The following is a 17,920-nucleotide window of genomic DNA, read 5'->3' on the forward strand; positions in this document are numbered from 1 at the left end:
ACATAGAGCTATGAGCCCATTCCTCTGACTTTGATAATTAGAGGACTGATTAGCCCATTGCTGCTCTGAATCTGTAAAAACGGATTTTTAAAAAAAGATTTTATTTATTTGACAGATCACAAGTAGGCAGAGAGGCAGGCAGAGAGGGAGGGGGAAGCAGGCTCCCTGCTGAGCAGAGAGCCCGATGTGGGGCTCAATCCGAGAATCCTGAGATCATGACCTGAGCTGAAGGCAGAGGCTTAACCCACTAAGCCACCCAGGCACCCCCTGAAAACTGATTTTTATTTGAGCATCTGATGAAGTTGGGAGGGAGGCAGGAGATATATATACAAGTAGTTTGTTGTTTTAGTCCCTGTCCCATGGTCTTTGCTGCATCCAGTTTTGTTTGGATAATTGAAGTACAAACAATTAAAGCAAATGTTTCAAATTTCTGTAAAATACTCCTTCTGAGTTGGAAGGAGTTGGAACAGTCATAAATGGTGTTCAGAATCTCTGGCAAGGAAGAGTAGCCATCTTGAATCAAAACCCCTGTCTTCCCAGCTTCAAGCCTCCAGACTTTGTGATACAGTGGACTGTCCCGCATTTGTCGCATTTGTTCCCTTCTGGGCTTGGAGAAAGATACGAAATTAAAGCCATCCCTTGCCAGTGGGTGTGGTCACTTGAACGTGTTGATCGGGTTTTGTTTTTCCTGTCCTATTACTTTCCTACCCGTATTGATGTATTCTTGTTTCCATCCATTGAGGTTATGTGGCTATCAAGTTACACAGTGTCCTTGGTATCGACTAATAGATAATTTATAAGATGTATCTTATAGATAAACATATATCTATGGCTGTCTCTATAGAAATAGATAATTTATAAGATATTACACCAAGGAAATGTTGATATTGATAGTTTTTTACTTTGAACGTGGTTGTAAGGTTTACTTTTGTGTTTTACTGAGTTGTTTGTATGTGGTATGTGTGATTTGAAATTACTTTACTCGCATGGCCAGTTTGTTTATTTTTATTCAACGATAGTTATTAAATACCCAGTATATTCCAGACACAGTGATAAGCTTAGTGTTTGTATTGGCAAACAATCCATAATTATCAGTCAACAAAGAGTCATGAATGCCAAAAAAGAACGCAAAGATACCTTTTCTGCTTCAGAAGCTCTGACAGTCTTTAGATTGGGAGACTGATTAATTTTGCATCATATGCTTAAGAAGTAGAAGCGAAACCGAGACAGGTAATTTGGGGGAAGTAATGACGTGAGTGTGTGGATGGTGAGATATCACTTGTGATTAGCAGTATTCACAGCAGAACCTGTGAGACAGGAAAGTCGGCTAATAAACTTGTGTTTATTCTGCCATAGGTTCTCCACGGGGAGCAATACTTGGAGTTATATAAACCACTTCCCAGAGCAGGTGAGTTCATGATACACTGATTTCTTAATCATACCCTCATTTTATTTCCTGACTAACCTTCCAAACCATTGTGTGAAGCGGGCACAGAATGACTTAAATAAATCATATGGCAAGGTGCTGATGTGCCTGTCAGCCGTTAGAATAGATTGATGCGAAGGAGTAGCTGTTTTGGTGACCTTAAACTTTGTCCTGTTATGGTCTTTATTAATAAATTACTTCAGAGTACTGACAGTTTATCTCCATGGATGTATATGTTATTAGCAATGGAAAAAAGTCTTTTCTAAAAGTATGTGTATTCTAAACCTAGTAATTGTGTGTAATCTACTGTGATTCCTATGAATATAGTTTTTGATTCCTTTCTCAGGTGTTTATATTGGTAGTGATTTTCATTAAGCAAACCACATTAAAAGATACAGCTGAATTTCTTGCAATTAACTTTTTCCTATTTTCTTTCACAGTAAATAAAATCACATCTGCCTTAGTAACGAATTTTCTTTTTCTCAGTAGTATCTGACTAGTTCAGTTAAGCTGCTTTTCTCATTCTTCCACTGTAATTTGACAGATTTGGTTTGTTTCACTGCTCTAATGTCAGCATGTTGTCTAAATACTGACCATATAAGATGGCAAAATTAAAAAAATGTTTATCATTTCACATTATATAATGTAGAGGTCAGCACATAGCTGGACTCCTTTAACGTTTCCCCAGATCTTTTTATTTTACTAAAAATGTTGTGAGATTCTTACTGCTTCAAGCCGAAAAGCTTTATTGCAGTGTATTACAGCCCACGTTTTCTGTGAGGCAGTGTCCAGTGTATGACAGCTGCCTTCATCAGGTATCCACTGGTCACCTACCATGTGCAAGGCACAGTTTTCAGTTTTAGATGAATTCTCTAACCAGGCTACATCCTGAAACAGTCTGTTACTACATTGTATTCTTTTACTGTTATTTTATTTCATTTTGTTATTTTTTTTTTTTTTAGGAGGGGAGAAGGGCAGAGGGAGAGAGAGAATCTCAGGCAGGTTCCATGCTCAGCATGGAGCCTGACATGGGACTCAATCTCACGACCCTGAGATCGCGGCTTGAGCCAAAATCAAGAGTCAGACACTTAACCGACTGAGCCATCCAGGCGCCCCTTCCTGTTATTTAAAATAAACTATGAATTATGGATCCCAGCCAGGAAGGTTTTGTGTGCATGCGTGTGTCACATGCGTGCAGTGTGGTGGTGGCCCTGATGGCAGGGGCAGAGGCCAGAAGGGTCCCTCTGTGGTGCAGCCAGCCTAATGTGGGTTCGCTTGGGAACTTGGGTGATGAGGAAAGCAGAAATGTGTGAGATAGATTTCTGCCTTTAGGGATTTCTGCCTAAGGGATTTTAAGAGAGAGATGAAGGTATATACTAGAAAATGATTACAACGGGGGTGCCTGGCTCTGTTCATTGAGCGTCCAGCTTTTGGTTTCGTCTCAGGTGTGATCTCAGGGTTCTGGGATGGAGCCCTGCATCAGGCTTCCAGCTCAACGGGGGGTCTCCTTGAGCTTCTCTTTCCCTCTCCCTCTGCTCTTTGCCTTCTCATTTGCATGCTCTCTCTCAAAAGTAAATAAATCTCTGAAGAAATGATTATGACTGAATAGAGATACAAATAGGAAGGTGTGAAAAACATTTCTCTCCATTTCTCCTACCTTTCTAGTCTCAAGGGATGTTTCTCATGAATTATTTTTCTTTAGTAGCTTCTGTACATTTTCTTTAGGCAAGTGTTAAAGTTTACCTTAGTAAATTAGTAAATATGGATATTAAAAATCCGAGACATGAATGTTTTAGAACCTCTTTAAACTGTAGGAAACCATGGTATGACTCCTGTTCACGGTCTTCCCTTCAAACCTGGCGGGCGATGAGACATAGGGCCACAAGCGTCAGGACACTGGTGTCAGTGTCTCTGTGTCTCTCAGTGGCTCATTTGTTAGCCATGATGGTACTGTCAGAGGTTGAGTGACCTCCTCCTAGGGGTGAAAAAAAAAACATTACATTGAGTTTGAGAAACCTAATAGAATTTAATTTTCTACGTAGTTTAGGATGTGCTGGTCTGTAGATTTTCTGGGTATTGAAAGTTTGATCTTTATTATGTTGCTACTTGTTGCAAACGTAGTGACTTAGGTATTCTGTTTCCTTTTAATATTGAATTACTCAGCATTAAATTGAAAATTATTTCAACTTCATAGTTTTGCTGAACTTACAGTGTAAATTATGTTATGTTCTCTCCTAGCTGAATGTAATAAGTTGATGATCTTCAAGAGTCTATTTATTTATTTTGCTTTTCATTTTAGGAAACTTAAAATGTGAAGGAGTCATTGCTGATGTCCTAGATAAAGGATCCGGGCTAGTAGTTCTTGTGGATGGTAACTCACTTCTGGTTCTTTCCATAATATTGTTACATTGATAGGTCTCACATGTAATGTAGTACCTCACACTAGAAAGTGATGGGTAGGTTTGTGTTCATTTTCCAGTTTGTGAGAAAGCAAGATAAGCGTTCTAAAAATGTATAAGGTCTTAGAAAAGAAGCGAAGGTGGGGAGAAAGAGTGGGTTGGGGTAGGGGTGGGAAGATGGGAGTTTCCAGCAAAGCACAGAGCTGAGAGGTATGGGTTAATGTAGAGCATGGTGGGAATTCAGCTCTCTGGTGTATGAACTTGGCCAGAAGGAACACACTGATAGCCATCAGTTGATAATTAGCCTGTACTGTAAATATTCTTGTCTTTGTTAGCTCTTTGGAACTTGGAACGCATTTGACCCCTGAGTCATTTTCATAAATGGTAGTTAGGTTCCTAACGTTGCACATTCAGGCCATTGAACTCAACTGGGACTTACACACTGGAGCCACATTTTCTTTGCAGTGGGGAGAAAAAAGGTTACAGTAGTCATGTCTTTTGAGAATAACTATTTTTTTTTTAATTTGCTTTTCAGTCTATTCTTACTTTGAGGAGGAGCTTGTGTGTTATAATCAGTTCTCTATTTTTGTTGTTGGCTCTGGAGGCATTGGTGGAAAACGGACATCAGACAAAGCTAAGGTAGGCTCTGGCCTTAAAAGCAAAATAAATGAGGGGCGCCTGGATGGCTCAGTGGGTTAAAGCCTCTGCCTTCGGCTCAGGTCATGATCCCGGGGTCCTGGGATCAAGCCCCGCATCGGGCTCTCTGCTGGGCGGGGAGCCTGCTTTCCCCTCTCTCTCTGCCTGTCTCTCTGCCTACTTGTGATCTCTGTCTGTCAAATAAATAAATAAAATCTTTAAAAAAAAAAAAAGGCAAAATAAATGAATACACATATTACTATATGTACAAACCACATATTTTCATAGGTATAATTTCGTAGAGTATATCCGCAGTAATTCACACTTCTTTGGATCAGAGTGTGTTCCTTGGATTGGAAATGCTGTTTATGTGTGTGTATTTTGAATGATAATATGTGTTATATATAGAAAAGTCTGGCTGATGTAAGTATAATATACCTGAGGTAATTATGGGAATATTTTTACTTTCTTATAAAAATTTTGTAGCACCCAGAAGTCTTTAGAAAACCCAATGCATGTATGTGATCTTTGTATAAAATAAAATCTTTATTCATTTAATGACTTATGAACTTATTTTGTGTAAGATAGTTCTAGTACTCTTTAGTTCTCAGATTCTATCTAAAAACATTTTTTTCTAAAAATGTTTTATAACTTGGATTTGACATTCATTTAACCTGGGCAACTCTCATGTGTTTGAGGTAATAAGATTATCCTATAATAAATATTCTGGAGTAAATGAAGTGTACTTAAAGCAATATGGAGAAACTGCTTTTGGAACAATGGTGTGAGGAGTTCCCTGGACCCTCTCCCCAGTGAAACCATTGTGACTGGTAAAAATGAAAACAAACAAACATTTGAAATGTCGGGGAATTGTCCACAGGATATATAGCAAATGAAGAAATGTTTATTCAAGGAACTCTTTGTCTTGATAAGAACAGTGAGAATCTATGGTGTTTGAGCCACAGCTCTGGCTTTTCTCCCTCGTCCCCTGGCTCCCCGCATAATGCAGGCTCCCCTCCAGGTGTGTGTAGCCAAAACACATGATCCCTCTGGTCCAGTTCCCAGAAGAGGGCGATGCCTTCTTCCCAGGAGGAGGTTACTGGTTTTTCTTCCCCTCTCGCCACCCCTAGCTTATGTTGCTGAAGCTTCCTTTCAGGTCGAAGTAGTTCAGAGTTAGGTCATTCTCATCCTCTCCCCGGCTCCCATCTGTAGGGTGGAAACTCTGCTCTACCTGTGGTAGGCTGAAAAGACTCAGGCCCACTCCCTCCTGCCCCAGCTTGCTCATAGGGTGAGGGTTTGATACTGGAAAAGGAAGGCTGGGAGACCACTAGCCACTGGCCCTGCCAACACCACTTCTTGTAAAGTGAGGCTTCACTTGGCAGTAAGTAGGCCAATCTCCTTGCCCCCTCCTCTGACTGCAGTGGAGGAGCAGTTTTGCCCGGAGGTATGGCAGGCTGTCATGGTAAGAGTTCAAAGAAATGCTTCCCAAGGAAACTGATTCATCATGGAACAGAGTATTTGGAAATTCAAAAGTAAGGGTGCCCACAGAAAACTAGTTTATGTTTGTGGTAAACATGTATCAGGTGGAGTTTGGCAGCTCCATGAGAGCAGGAAGCTAACAACTAGCCCAACGGGAAGTTTTCTAGAGAGAACCATGGAGAGACAGCTAAAGAGAGCCCTCATGGGCTCATAACAAAGCTCAAAGCTGGGGTTCAGAGGCTAGCCCTGTGAGGAGGCCTGACTTGAGAGCAGTTTATGCCCCTTGGCACTGTTGAAAATACTAGAGCAATCATCCGGCACTTAGTGGAGCTAACAGTTGGGTATGATCCTCAATGCGGGAGAGAGTCACAGAGAGCCCCACTAACCCCGCTCTCCTCCAGGGTGACTGTGTTCTTGCCTAAGCTTCACCTCTCAGGAGCACCAGCAGAGGCTGCTCACGGTGCGGGGGTGGAGACCTAGCCAGAGCAGTCTAGTCAAGGCACTACACAGATAAACAAGTTAAAAGTAACTGCAAGCCTGCCGATGAGAAAGGAGGCCAGTGTCCGGAGTTGCCCTAACAAGTCATCTAAAATGTCCAGTCATCAACAGAAAATTATAAGACATGCAAGAAATAGGAGCACATGATCCAGAGACAGAAAAATAAACCAGAACAAAACGGTCCATAGAAACTACCTTTGAGAGGTCTTCACAGACGAGGACTTCTAAGCAGCTATTCCAAATGTGTTGAGAGAACTAAAGGAGAGCATGTTGAAGGAAATCATGTGCGATCCAGTGATTCTACCGAGAGAGAAAATCAAAAAAGGGAAATCAGGTAGTGGAAACAAAACAAGTCCCAGAGCTGAAAGTACAATGAAGGAAAGGAAGAATTTTCTAGAGTGCTCAACAGTAGATTTGAACTCTCAGAAGAAGGATCCTTCAGAAAGTTTGAAGATCTGTCTCTCTCTTTGTCCATCTGTCTACCTACCTACCTACCTACATTAGTCTCAAGAATAAAAGAGAAGAAAGTTGAAGAAAAGAAAAAGAATGAAGAACTTCAGGGAAATGCAGGATACCTCCAGTACAGCAACGTGCGTGTAGTGGGAGTTAGAGTGAGAGAGGAGAGAGAGGAAGAAACTGGCAAAATGATGGAAGGAATACTTTGATGAAGAACGTTAATCCAGGGTCACCTGGGTGGCTCAGTGGGTTAAAGCCTCTGCCTTCGGCTCAGGTCATGATCCCAGGGTCCTGGGATCGAGCCCCACATCGGGCTCTCTGCTCGGCAGGGATCCTGCTTCCCCCTCTCTCTCTCTGTCTGCCTCTCTGCCTACTTGTGATCTCTGTCTGTCAAATAAATAAATAAAATCTTTAAAAAAAAAAAAAAAAGAACGTTAATCCACACATCCAAGGATCTCAGCCGACTGAGAAACCCGAACCCTTGGTAAAGGACATTTAAAGATGAAATCAATATAGGCGTGAGTCATTTGTCTAATTCTTATAGTGATTATCACTTTTTGCCCTGGGAAAACAGTCTTCACCTCTTTCTCCCTTCTGACCTAAAGAATGGATCTGGTTGTATAATTCCTTTCATTAAACAGGGTCATTTTAGGGAAATCACTACACAGATGAGGCTAGCAGTTAGGAAATTTTTTTTTTTTTAAAGATTTTATTTATTTATTTGACAGAGATCACAAGTAGACAGAGAGACAGGCAGAGAGAGAGAGGAAGGGAAGCAGGCTCCCTGCTGAGCAGAGAGCCCGATGTGGGTCTCGATCCCAGAACCCTGGAATCATAGCCTGAGCTGAAAGCAGATGCTTTAACCCACTGAGCCACCCAGGCACCCCTAGCAGTTAGGAAATTTTAAATGTTATTTCCTGAGCAGGAAATATTTTTAAAAGCTTTTTTATCTAACTTGCCAATTTTATTACTCTGAAGGAGGGTTGTTCATCAAATATACCCATTTGAGTAAAGAGAGTAACTCTTACTTTGTTAGTATTTAAGAGTAACTCTTACTTTGTTAGTATTTAACATGTGATGTGTTTTGATTTCAGGTAGCTGTAGCCGTGCCTAATAGACCTCCCGATGCCGTGCTTAGAGACACCACCTCTCTTAATCAGGTAAGATTGTATTTTCCCTGTTTGCTTTGTTGGCCAGGGCTCAAAGAGACTGCCTAGCCCAGAAGTGAAGAGTTTCATTAAGGCCTTGGCAAGCAGGATAAAAAGAACTGAAATGCAAATTTTCATCACATTTTTCTCTTTCCAGAAAGAAAATCGAGCTGCATTGCTTGAAAACAGATCATTTTAAGCCAGTTTTAGTGGATAGGCAAAAATACAGCATTTTAGGAAGGGTGGGTGGCTTCATCTCTTTTGCTTGGCATGAATAATTTGTTTCCCAATGGAGGAGATAAAATCAGTAGACAGAGTCTGTGAGCATGTGAGGACTGATTTAAGAAACAAAAGGTAACTATAAAGATAAGAAAGCCCACTTTGTTTGTGTGAGTCCCCAAAGAGTCTTCCTGGCAGTGGCCAGAAGACAAAGCATGCAGGTACAGAACAGAATACATCACACTCTGACGGTCGTCTGTGAGGGAACATCAGTAAGGATGGCAAATTATTCATAAGTTTATGTGGTGTTTGATGCTAATTTTGATACGCTTGATACGAGAACTTCTGCAGGATTTATGTTTGCAGGCAAATAGAAATCTAATTTCATGAGCCAGAAAGAATTAAGATTGGCATTTTTTTCTGCACTGTGGAATCAGGTGACGGAAAGAAGGACACTTTTTTTTCCTGAAATTAGTTTTTGCCTTTCAGTATTTTTCCTGTTCCCTGTTTCTTATCAGTTTCTTAGGAATGCACCCATATTTATGTTTAATTAAAGCCTCATAGTGAAATTAATTTTATTAAGGCACTAAAAGGACAGAAAAGGCCTGGTGGTTTCATGGTTCAGAAAACCCAGCAGTGCTTCTTTATTATTCTTGGGTTACTGAAATTATAAAAGGAATCTGCTTTAGATAAGAAAAGCGGAATAGTTTCCAAGGCTTGAATTTCTACACACGATAAGTCGAGAGTTGTTTGGTTTTTTTTTTTTTAAGCCTCTTTCAGAGAAGTAGAACTTTTCATTAGTGTTCAACAGAGTTGACTTGCTGTGTGATGAAGGACAGTCTTTAAGTTAACAAATATTTTTTGTATAAATAATGGGCACACCCATTCATTATTTGACAGCATTTTGTCTCTTGTGGTCATTTGAGAATATGATGAAAGCCACATTGTTTCTTCAAAAACCATTTTTCATAAAACTTTGCATAAACTTAAAGGGATTTAGGGCTGTTTTAAACCGAATTGGTGCCATTGGAGCCAGATCAAGTGCAAGAAATGGGATCGGTGGTCAAGGAGATGAAAGGACACTTGGATACTCAGGATGTAAATGTCGGAATAACTAGGGCACCTGTTGCAAGCAATGAATGATTGAACATGGGCTTTGAATTGGTGTGTAAGTGCTGTAGACATTCCGAGAAGCGATACTCATTAGGAAATGATGTTCGGAAGGTTCTGGTAGGAAAGCTGGCACTTAGCTGGGCTACCGTGGTGTAGCTCTTCTCTCTCACCAGAGAGATGTAGGGCTTGCAGTTTGCTGGGCCGGGGATAAGTAACGAGAGCTAACTATAAGAGAGGAGGAGAGTGTGAGGCGTACGAGGGGTGAGAATGGGAGTGACCACATGAGACAGTAGTGGGAGGTGGTTGTGGTTGGGCAGGTCGGGAAGGAGAAGTGGAAGTAATTATGGAAGAGATTATGTCATTATAGCTTCAAATCTGTGCTGGGTGTGTACATTAAATCAGTAATTTTTTGGTCACTAAGGAAACTGGCAACCGTATCTTTAGCTCTTCCCATATCACTTCTGGAACAGTCTGTTGTGTCTTTAGGATCATTTCTTCATCTTTAAACTGGTATGACATTACCAGGTGTCCTTTGTAGCTTTTCATAATTATTAAGTAGAAAATGCTTCCTTAGTAATCTAGAAAGATGAAGAATAAATAGGTATTAGATGTCAGGCTTTACAGCCAGGGAGAATGAAAACAAATACCTATTTTCCCCAGATACATATTTTATACCACTATTCTAACATTACCCACTAGCATTATTACATAAAGTTAGTCTTGGGTATATTGGTTATATGGTGCATTAAATTATTTTTTATTAAATTACCAGGTGTATTATAAGTAGCACCTTTTTTGTTTGTTTTTTTTTTACGATCCTGTGTGTTGCCTGGGTATTCCTTCTTCCTTCACTCATGTAGCTGTTCTATGGTGGCCGGGCCAGGAGGCTGAAGGTCTTACATAAGTTTAGGTCTTCATGCTGACTTCTGCCTGGAGTGCCTCTAAACCCCACAAGGGCTCTTGCTTCATGTGATGGCTCATCTTCCAGGGCCTTTCTCTATGGTCCTCAAGGGAACCAACCTTTCTTCAGATTTCTGGCACTCTCTTCTGTGTAGCTTTCCCCTCTCCCTTGCAGTTACATTCCAGCTGCACAGTCTCCCAGAGCTCTGATCTTTTTCTCTTTAACTTGTTGAGATTGTTTTGCTCTGCTTGGCTCTCCTTCTTTGCCCTGCAGTCTGGAAAGTGTTGTCCAGCAAAGAGCTGTCTCTTCTATCAAGACACAAGACAATCTATCAAGACATCGCTCTGCAACGTCGAAGAATAATGCGTCCCTCCCCCACATAAAATTTTTCTTTTTCTTAGGTTTTTTTTTTTTTAAGATTTTATTTATTTATTTGTCAGAATGAGAGAGAGAGTGAGAGCGAGCACAGGCAGAGGGAGAAGCAGGCTCCCTGCCAAGCAAGGAGCCGATGTGGGACTCAATCCCAGGACGCTGGGATCATGACCTGAGCCGAAGGCAGCTGCTTAACCAACTGCGCCACCCAGGCGTCCCCCTTTTTCCTAGTTTTTGACAATTGAAGGGATATTTTGTCATGGCCACAAGTGGAAGTCATAAACTTTCTCTTTGGTACACACCTTTTTATATACCCTTTGTGCCTCATTTTCTTGCTTATTACTCTATGGTTTTCCAGTTTTTATCGTTGTCTTTTGTTTTCTGCCTGTTTCCTGTATTACAGTTAAAGAGCCTCTTTTATTTTATTGTTTCTCTTCTCCCTTTTTCCCATTTTTTGAGCTGCATTAATTTTACCTTTTCAGAACATTTAACATGTATATATTCTTCTGCTGTTGTCCCCATCTTTGTTTTAGTCTTAGATTTGCAAATGAGTATATCATTCCTTTTGCTAAGTGTTGCCCTGTCACCTCCATGTGGATAAAGCTCCTGCTGTGGAAGGTTCCCCAAGAAGGGCTCACATGTATTGTGTTCCTTTGGCTCCTGTGTATTTAAAACTGTTTTTCTATACCTTAGATTCTTGAAGAACAACTTGGTTGGATATGAGGTCTTAAGGATATGAAGTCTTGAGTTTCTCAGAAATGGTGTTCCATTGTTACTTTGCTCTCATATGTGGCTTTTGACAATTTTGATGCCAGGCTAATTATCTTTCTCTAAGTTACTTGGTCTTTATCCTTGAAGCCTTTAGGATATTTTTCTTTTGAGAGAGCAAGTGAGTGTGCAGGCAGTGGGGGAGGGTAGAGGGAGAGGGAATCCCAAGCAAGCTCCATGCTCAGTGTATAGTCCGATGTAGTGCTCCATCTCATGATCCCGAGATCATGACCTAAAATCAAGAATTGGATGCTCAGCTGATGGAACTACCCAGGTGCTGCTATTTTTCTTTATCTTTAAAGCCTAATAGTTTAACTGTGCTGTGTCTCATTGTTGCCTATTCCTGGTCAATTTCCCCATGCCGCTGGTAGGTCTTTTGAACAGGTATATTTACATCTTCTTTTCTTTTCAGCAAGTTTTCTAGGATCATAATTTTAAATAGTAGTTCTCATTCATTATTTTGTTTTTCTTCTTTAATTACTTTAATTTTATGTGTGTTGGATCTAATTCTGTCTTCTTTTAGCCACTTGTCTCTGCCTTTCTTACTTCTCTCTTGGTCTCATTTCTATTCTCTTGGTTCTTTCCCTCCCTTTCTTTTATGCCCCTTATTAAATTTTGATTTGAATATATTTTCCTCGAAGCATCTTACAATTTTTAAAAATATTATATTTACTTGAGGCGGGGCGGGGGCAGAGTCAGAGGGGGAGAGAGAGAATCTCAAGCAGACTCCCCACTGAGGGTGGAGGCCCATGCAGGCTCCCTGACGTCATGACCTGAGCCAAAATCAAAAAGTCAGATTTTTAACTGACCGAGCCACCCAGGAGCCTGTACACATCTTATAATTTAGTCTTCATTACTGATAGAATTCCCCCCTTCCCTTTCTTTCCTGAGTTTAATTCTGTCTTATTTCATTCCTTCATGTTTTTTGTCCATTTGATATTCTTGGTTTTTGAGTTTTAGATTCATGGTGTTTGTTTCATATTCCCAAATGCTTGAATGTTGTGTTAGAGTTTTATTCTGTTTAATAGTTGTTTTGTTTGGGGAGATCTCATTTATTGTAATGTTTTGGTTCTTACTTCCTCTTTTAGTCATATAGTAGCTTCCTACAGATGGAGGCTGCTTCCCTCTTTGCAATTTATGGTAAGACTGGTAGTTTGTGGTAGTTTATGAGATGATCTCGTTAAGGATTTCAGGATCTCCTGCTTCTGTCAATGTGGCAGAGTGTGTTTTCTTTGAGAGATGGCTTTTTGGAATGGGACAGTGTCAGGAGCTGTTTTACTAATAAAATTTTTCTAGTTCTCTTTATCTTAAATTTCCTATCTTGCTGCTTTTCCCCTACATTATCCAGTCTTGAAAGGGGACTTCTTTGTTTTATCCTCTTCTCTCCCAGAAATGTTGCCTTTCTGGACTGCCATTTGGAGGCCGATGCACTTCTAATTCTTTTCTTTGTAGTCAGTGCTCTCATCTTTCAGGATTCTCCTCAGTACCTTTTTTTTTCCTCAAGGGGGACTTTCTAGAAGTGATTTTTCTTTCTTTTCCTCTCCTCTCTTCCATACTGCTTCTGTGCTCCCCTGGTTTCCCCCACTGCTCTCTCTAGTAGCCTTGAGAGGATGCTCAGAGGGTAGCTCTGCTGGAAATTGGTGCTTATTTTTCTGCTTACAGCAATTTGAAGTTCACAGTGTTCTCTGTCTTCGGTTACACTGTCCGTAGTCTTGGGATCTGTGCAGTTTTATTTGTTCTTCGCGGTGATCTGTATGCTCTTTTGGAGTGTGTGTGGATTTGACAAGTACACATTTCTGAGCCTTTTGATTTAGCATTTAGTTTAGCTTCATGATACAATTTTTAAAAATAAAATTAAGAATGAATTTACTGGTATGTTGAGGATCCTCCCACTCATATAATATACAAGTAAGGCCGTTTATAGCTGTTTCTCTTAGTTGTGTGTGTATGTGTGTGTTTGTGAGTTTTAGTGATTTTTGTATCTAGACAGAGATGAAACATAAAACAAGATTTCAGCTTTCCTTCTGAAAGTTGAAATATGAGTGTCCAAAAATTCAGAATGTAAGCCTTGACAGTGTTCCTTATTATTTGGAAAACGGTTATTTGGCATTTATGATTGAATTTAGTAAAACATCCAGTCCCTTGACTTTAGTCATGGTCTCATGATGGATCTGTTCTATCTTTGCTTTCTCTGCCATCTATAGAAAGCAGTACTATCATTGAAATAATATGAAAATTTTCATATTCCTTTAATAGGATTTCTTTAGGAGAATTAGTCTATAGGAAGGATATCTGTGGGGTAAGAATACTGGTACTAATCTTAAAACTTGGTTGTCGTATCCTTGTATACAAACACTGCCGTAGGTGACTGATGTCAGCCTCCTGTGACCATCTCAGGTAACCTCAAGGAGAAATAAAGGAGAAATAAAAAGGAGGAACCAGAAAACCAGTTAAACTGACGTGCAAGCAGTATTTTTACCCAGTCAGATATATAGAAACATCATGTATTAAGATGACCACAGTCATCTTTCTCGTATCTGCTTAGAAATCAGAAAACCTTAATTTTTAACATTTGTAACAAATTATACCTTGTGACATGCAAGTGTTCAGAGAAATGCTGGCAAGCACGTGTTCCTTCTCCTTTTGTGTATATGATCCCCTGGAGCTGACAAGCTTTGGGACAGTTCTTCAGAGCAATCTGAAAGACTGCTTCTTTCAGAAAGGGTAGAGTCCTCGGTAAGACAACGAATAAAGTATTTATTCACCTACTTTGAGCCTGGCTTTCTTTCAGCTCACATACTGTTGTTAATGCCTTTTAAAAAAGTAATAATAGCTCACATTTGTTGAGGTATAAATATTTATCAATGATAATGCTTTGTAAGAGGTGTATTGCCTCTCAGTTTTTTAAATGAGGAAATTGAGGCTCAGGGTGTTTAAGGAAATGTGTCCATTAATGGAGAGCCGGATCTGAACCCAGGTCTGTGCGATGTCAAAGCCCGTGGTCCATCATGTTTGACAGCTTGCTCTTCAGGCTCTGAAATGAATCTTTGTTTTCATTTCTATGCAACACAGTCCTGCGTATTTGCGTAATGTTTTGTTGTTTGCCAAATGCTTTTTAAAAATGATCACTTAATCCGCTAACATATTACACAGAATCTTGCAACTATACTATATGATATCTTACACTATGATAATTGTTGATTTGTATTTAGTTAGTTTTAGAAGGTCATATAAAGGGAACAATGTTAAGTCATTGAGAAAATGAATCATTTATAGAACTATGACATGGAGTGATGGAGAAGCGAAAGAACTTATTAAAACTGTACAAAGCATATTTAAAAAGAAATGGCATTTTCCTGTACATTATGGAAAATGTTTTCTAGAAATGAAATGTATTAAAAAAGAATAATCAATAATTAAAAATAATAAGAATCTGGTAATTAAGAAAGTCATATATGCTGGCATGATGAGTCTTTGTGCAGCATTTCAGTAGACTTGAAAAGTCTGAGGTAGCAACCAATGGAAAGGGCAGGCATACTGAGGCAGATCCCATAGAGATACTTGGAATACTTACTGTTGGCTGTTCGGCAAGTCTCTCCCCATCAGTACTGAAAAGTACTCTCTGGCTTGAACAATAAACAAGTTAAATGCTGGGAGCTATGGCACCTTTTTCCCTATTGTTTTCTGTATCTTTCTGCTCATCCTGCCTCATCAAAGTGAAGAAGTGACAGGAAAATCTGGACTAAGCAGAAATTTCATCTCCCTGACAACCTTTCCATCTGTTTTCTTAAAGGCTGAGCTCATGCTTGGGATTTGGGGTACCAGGACGGTGAAAGTCCGTGGTCATCTTTTTTTTTTTTTTTTAAAGATTTTATCTATTTATTTGACAGAAAGAGATCACAAGTAGGCAAAGAAGCAGGCAGAGAGAGAGAGATTGAGATTGAGATCGAGAGAGGAGGAAGCAGGCTCCCCGCCTAGCAGAGAGCCTGATGCGGGGCTCGATCCCAGGACTCTGGGATCACAACCTGAGCCTAAGGCAGAGGCTTTAACCCATTGAGCCACCCAGGCGTCCCTCGGTGGTTGTCTTTGATATTTATGTGTCTAGTATTGGTTTACGGGCTTCAGTTCAAAGTACCCCATTAAGAAAGTTGGCCTAAATTTTGCTTGGTTAGAAGAGGCTGTAAATACGTACCTTATCTTCCTAGTGTTTTAATGAGAGTAGATTGACAGAGTCATTTCCATGACTTGCTCCTGACCCAGATGTAGTTCATTGCTCCCCTTCCCATTATCTGGCAGGTTCCCTCCTCCCCAGCTGGTTTCAGTGGCAGGTGTTTCAAAATGTATTTGATTTATAGCTCCTCTTTCTGTGTTAGAAATGTTATTTTTTTAAATCAGAGCTTCAGTTAGAATACGTTTCTTATATAATAACCGACCATATATCCTGTTTTTCTTTTAATGTGTTCTTAGAAACTAGTTACTGAGAATAGCTTGTTACTTTTATAATTTCTTCTCCACAGGCTGCTTTGTACCGCCTCAGCGGCGACTGGAATCCCTTACACATTGATCCTAACTTCGCTGCTTTCGCAGGTGAGTTGCTCATGGTACATACCCATGAGAACCACTAGCTCCATCATCTGAGATACATTGCTACTTAGGAGAGCTAGTTTGAGTAATATCTTAAAAATAGGCCTCTCCTAACACATTTATGCCCAACATCGGGAAGGGCAGGATGTAGTGTTCAGAGGAGGGTATGCTTGGAGTTCATAATTCGGATGGTGGAGGATGGAAGTGAGCTCAGGGTTTCAGTGGGATCATGTGGGTGCGTGTCTGAGTTACCCTGACAGGCAAGGACGTTGGAGGAGAGAGCAAGGGACTGAGAGGTGAGGAAGGATCGTCGGGTACTGAAACCAGTGTGCAGGAGTTCAAGGTTACAGCCCCAGCTAAACAGAACAGTTCTTTTTGTTCCCACCTCTCCAACATGCGGTCTTTTCTTGTTTCTTCTCAGTTTGTTTATTTCATAGTTTCATCCCGGAAGTATTTTTTACAAACTCTTTTCCACCTTGCTTAAAATAGATAGTATAATTCATGTGAGTGCTGTTTGAAATCCTGAATTAACTATCCTTGGCTTTTAAACAGGAAATGTGCCTCTGTCTAACCGAATTCTCTTATTTAGGTTTTGACAAGCCCATATTACATGGATTATGTACATTTGGATTTTCTGCCAGGCATGTTTTAAAGCAGTTTGCAGATAATGATGTGTCGAGATTCAAGGCAATTAAGGTATATCTGTATTATTGTGTAATTTTTTTATTATTATTGTGTAATTTGAACTTGAGTTCATTCTTTATTTTTAGAAAAGGAGTTTTAGTGACTTTATTTAATATAGGTAGTGTACTGAAACTATATACGTTTCTTTTATTTCACTGACTTGGCAGTCAGCACGTGTTCCTATTGTAGCTGCAAATATCTCTCACGCTTGCACTGTGAGGGATACCGTATGCAGTTGTAATCTCAGCAGCATACACATGTCAGCCTATATGCATTAATAGAAACTTGAGATTTATCTTAAAAAGTTTTTTTTCACTGTTGTGTAATTTGCCCTAACTTAATGAAGAATGTTAAGTGACTGTGTTAGAACTCTCATAAACGTACACCTATGTCAGCTTGATGGCTGCTTACTGATTTGCACATTTTCATCCTTTATAAATTACCAAAACCCCCCTAGCTCTGCACACAGTACCTTTGCAGAGGTGTACACCAAAAGGCAGACACTGAAAACAAAGTTTAAGACAGGGAGCTCCAGAAGCTTTTATCGATTTGTGCTCCATGCAGCAGTGAAAATGCATTTTCTGATATGCTGCCTGTAAGAACACTGGTTATTTTCATGCTTTTCATTTTGTTTTAACTACCTGTATGATTATGCAGTCCAATGTTCACAGAACAAATACAGTGGTATAGAAAGTGAGGAGATAGAAGTGTTCATTTGTCCTGCACGCCCCCCAGATCTCACTCCCCAGGCTCACGGGGTACCACTGTGGACCCCATCTTTACCTTGTTCTGGGGGTACCTGTATCACTCTCCTCATGATGATGCTTCTGTTTCTTCGTTAAGATTAAAGACTATTTATGGACTCTTTATTTTGGAAGATAAACTAGCTTAATACAAACTGTATCCATTGTCTAATTTTAATTATACTTCTATTTGTGTTCCTTTATGAACTGAAATGTATTTAAACCTCTCTTTTCTTCCTTCTATGTTCTCTAACGTCCATCTGAATTTCTTTCCCCACAAACAGGAAGGTTTCATTCTGAAACTCGTGTAACCCCCGAACTCATTTCTTTTTAAGGTTCGTTTTGCAAAACCAGTGTATCCAGGACAGACTCTACAAACTGAGATGTGGAAGGAAGGAAACAGAATCCATTTCCAAACCAAGGTATGAGTCATGCCGTTAGAGGTTTCTTGTTTTGTTACTAGTTTCCCCACCCCCCGGAACCTTGGTCTGTGC

General features: G+C 40.0%; 1 protein-coding gene across 1 annotated transcript in view; it reads left to right on the forward strand.

Annotated features, from left to right (window-relative positions):
- The window catches only part of HSD17B4 (hydroxysteroid 17-beta dehydrogenase 4), a 91,896-nt gene that overhangs the window by 46,705 nt on the left and 27,271 nt on the right, over positions 1-17,920 (forward strand). The window contains exons 14-20 of the mRNA XM_032335431.1: positions 1,357-1,408; positions 3,726-3,797; positions 4,361-4,464; positions 7,989-8,054; positions 15,933-16,002; positions 16,589-16,695; positions 17,762-17,848. Coding sequence (XP_032191322.1) covers positions 1,357-1,408; positions 3,726-3,797; positions 4,361-4,464; positions 7,989-8,054; positions 15,933-16,002; positions 16,589-16,695; positions 17,762-17,848 — 558 coding nt within the window. The remainder of the gene's footprint in view (positions 1-1,356; positions 1,409-3,725; positions 3,798-4,360; positions 4,465-7,988; positions 8,055-15,932; positions 16,003-16,588; positions 16,696-17,761; positions 17,849-17,920) is intronic.

Source organism: Mustela erminea, chromosome 3, assembly GCF_009829155.1.
Source record: "Mustela erminea isolate mMusErm1 chromosome 3, mMusErm1.Pri, whole genome shotgun sequence".
Lineage (NCBI taxonomy): Eukaryota > Metazoa > Chordata > Mammalia > Carnivora > Mustelidae > Mustela > Mustela erminea.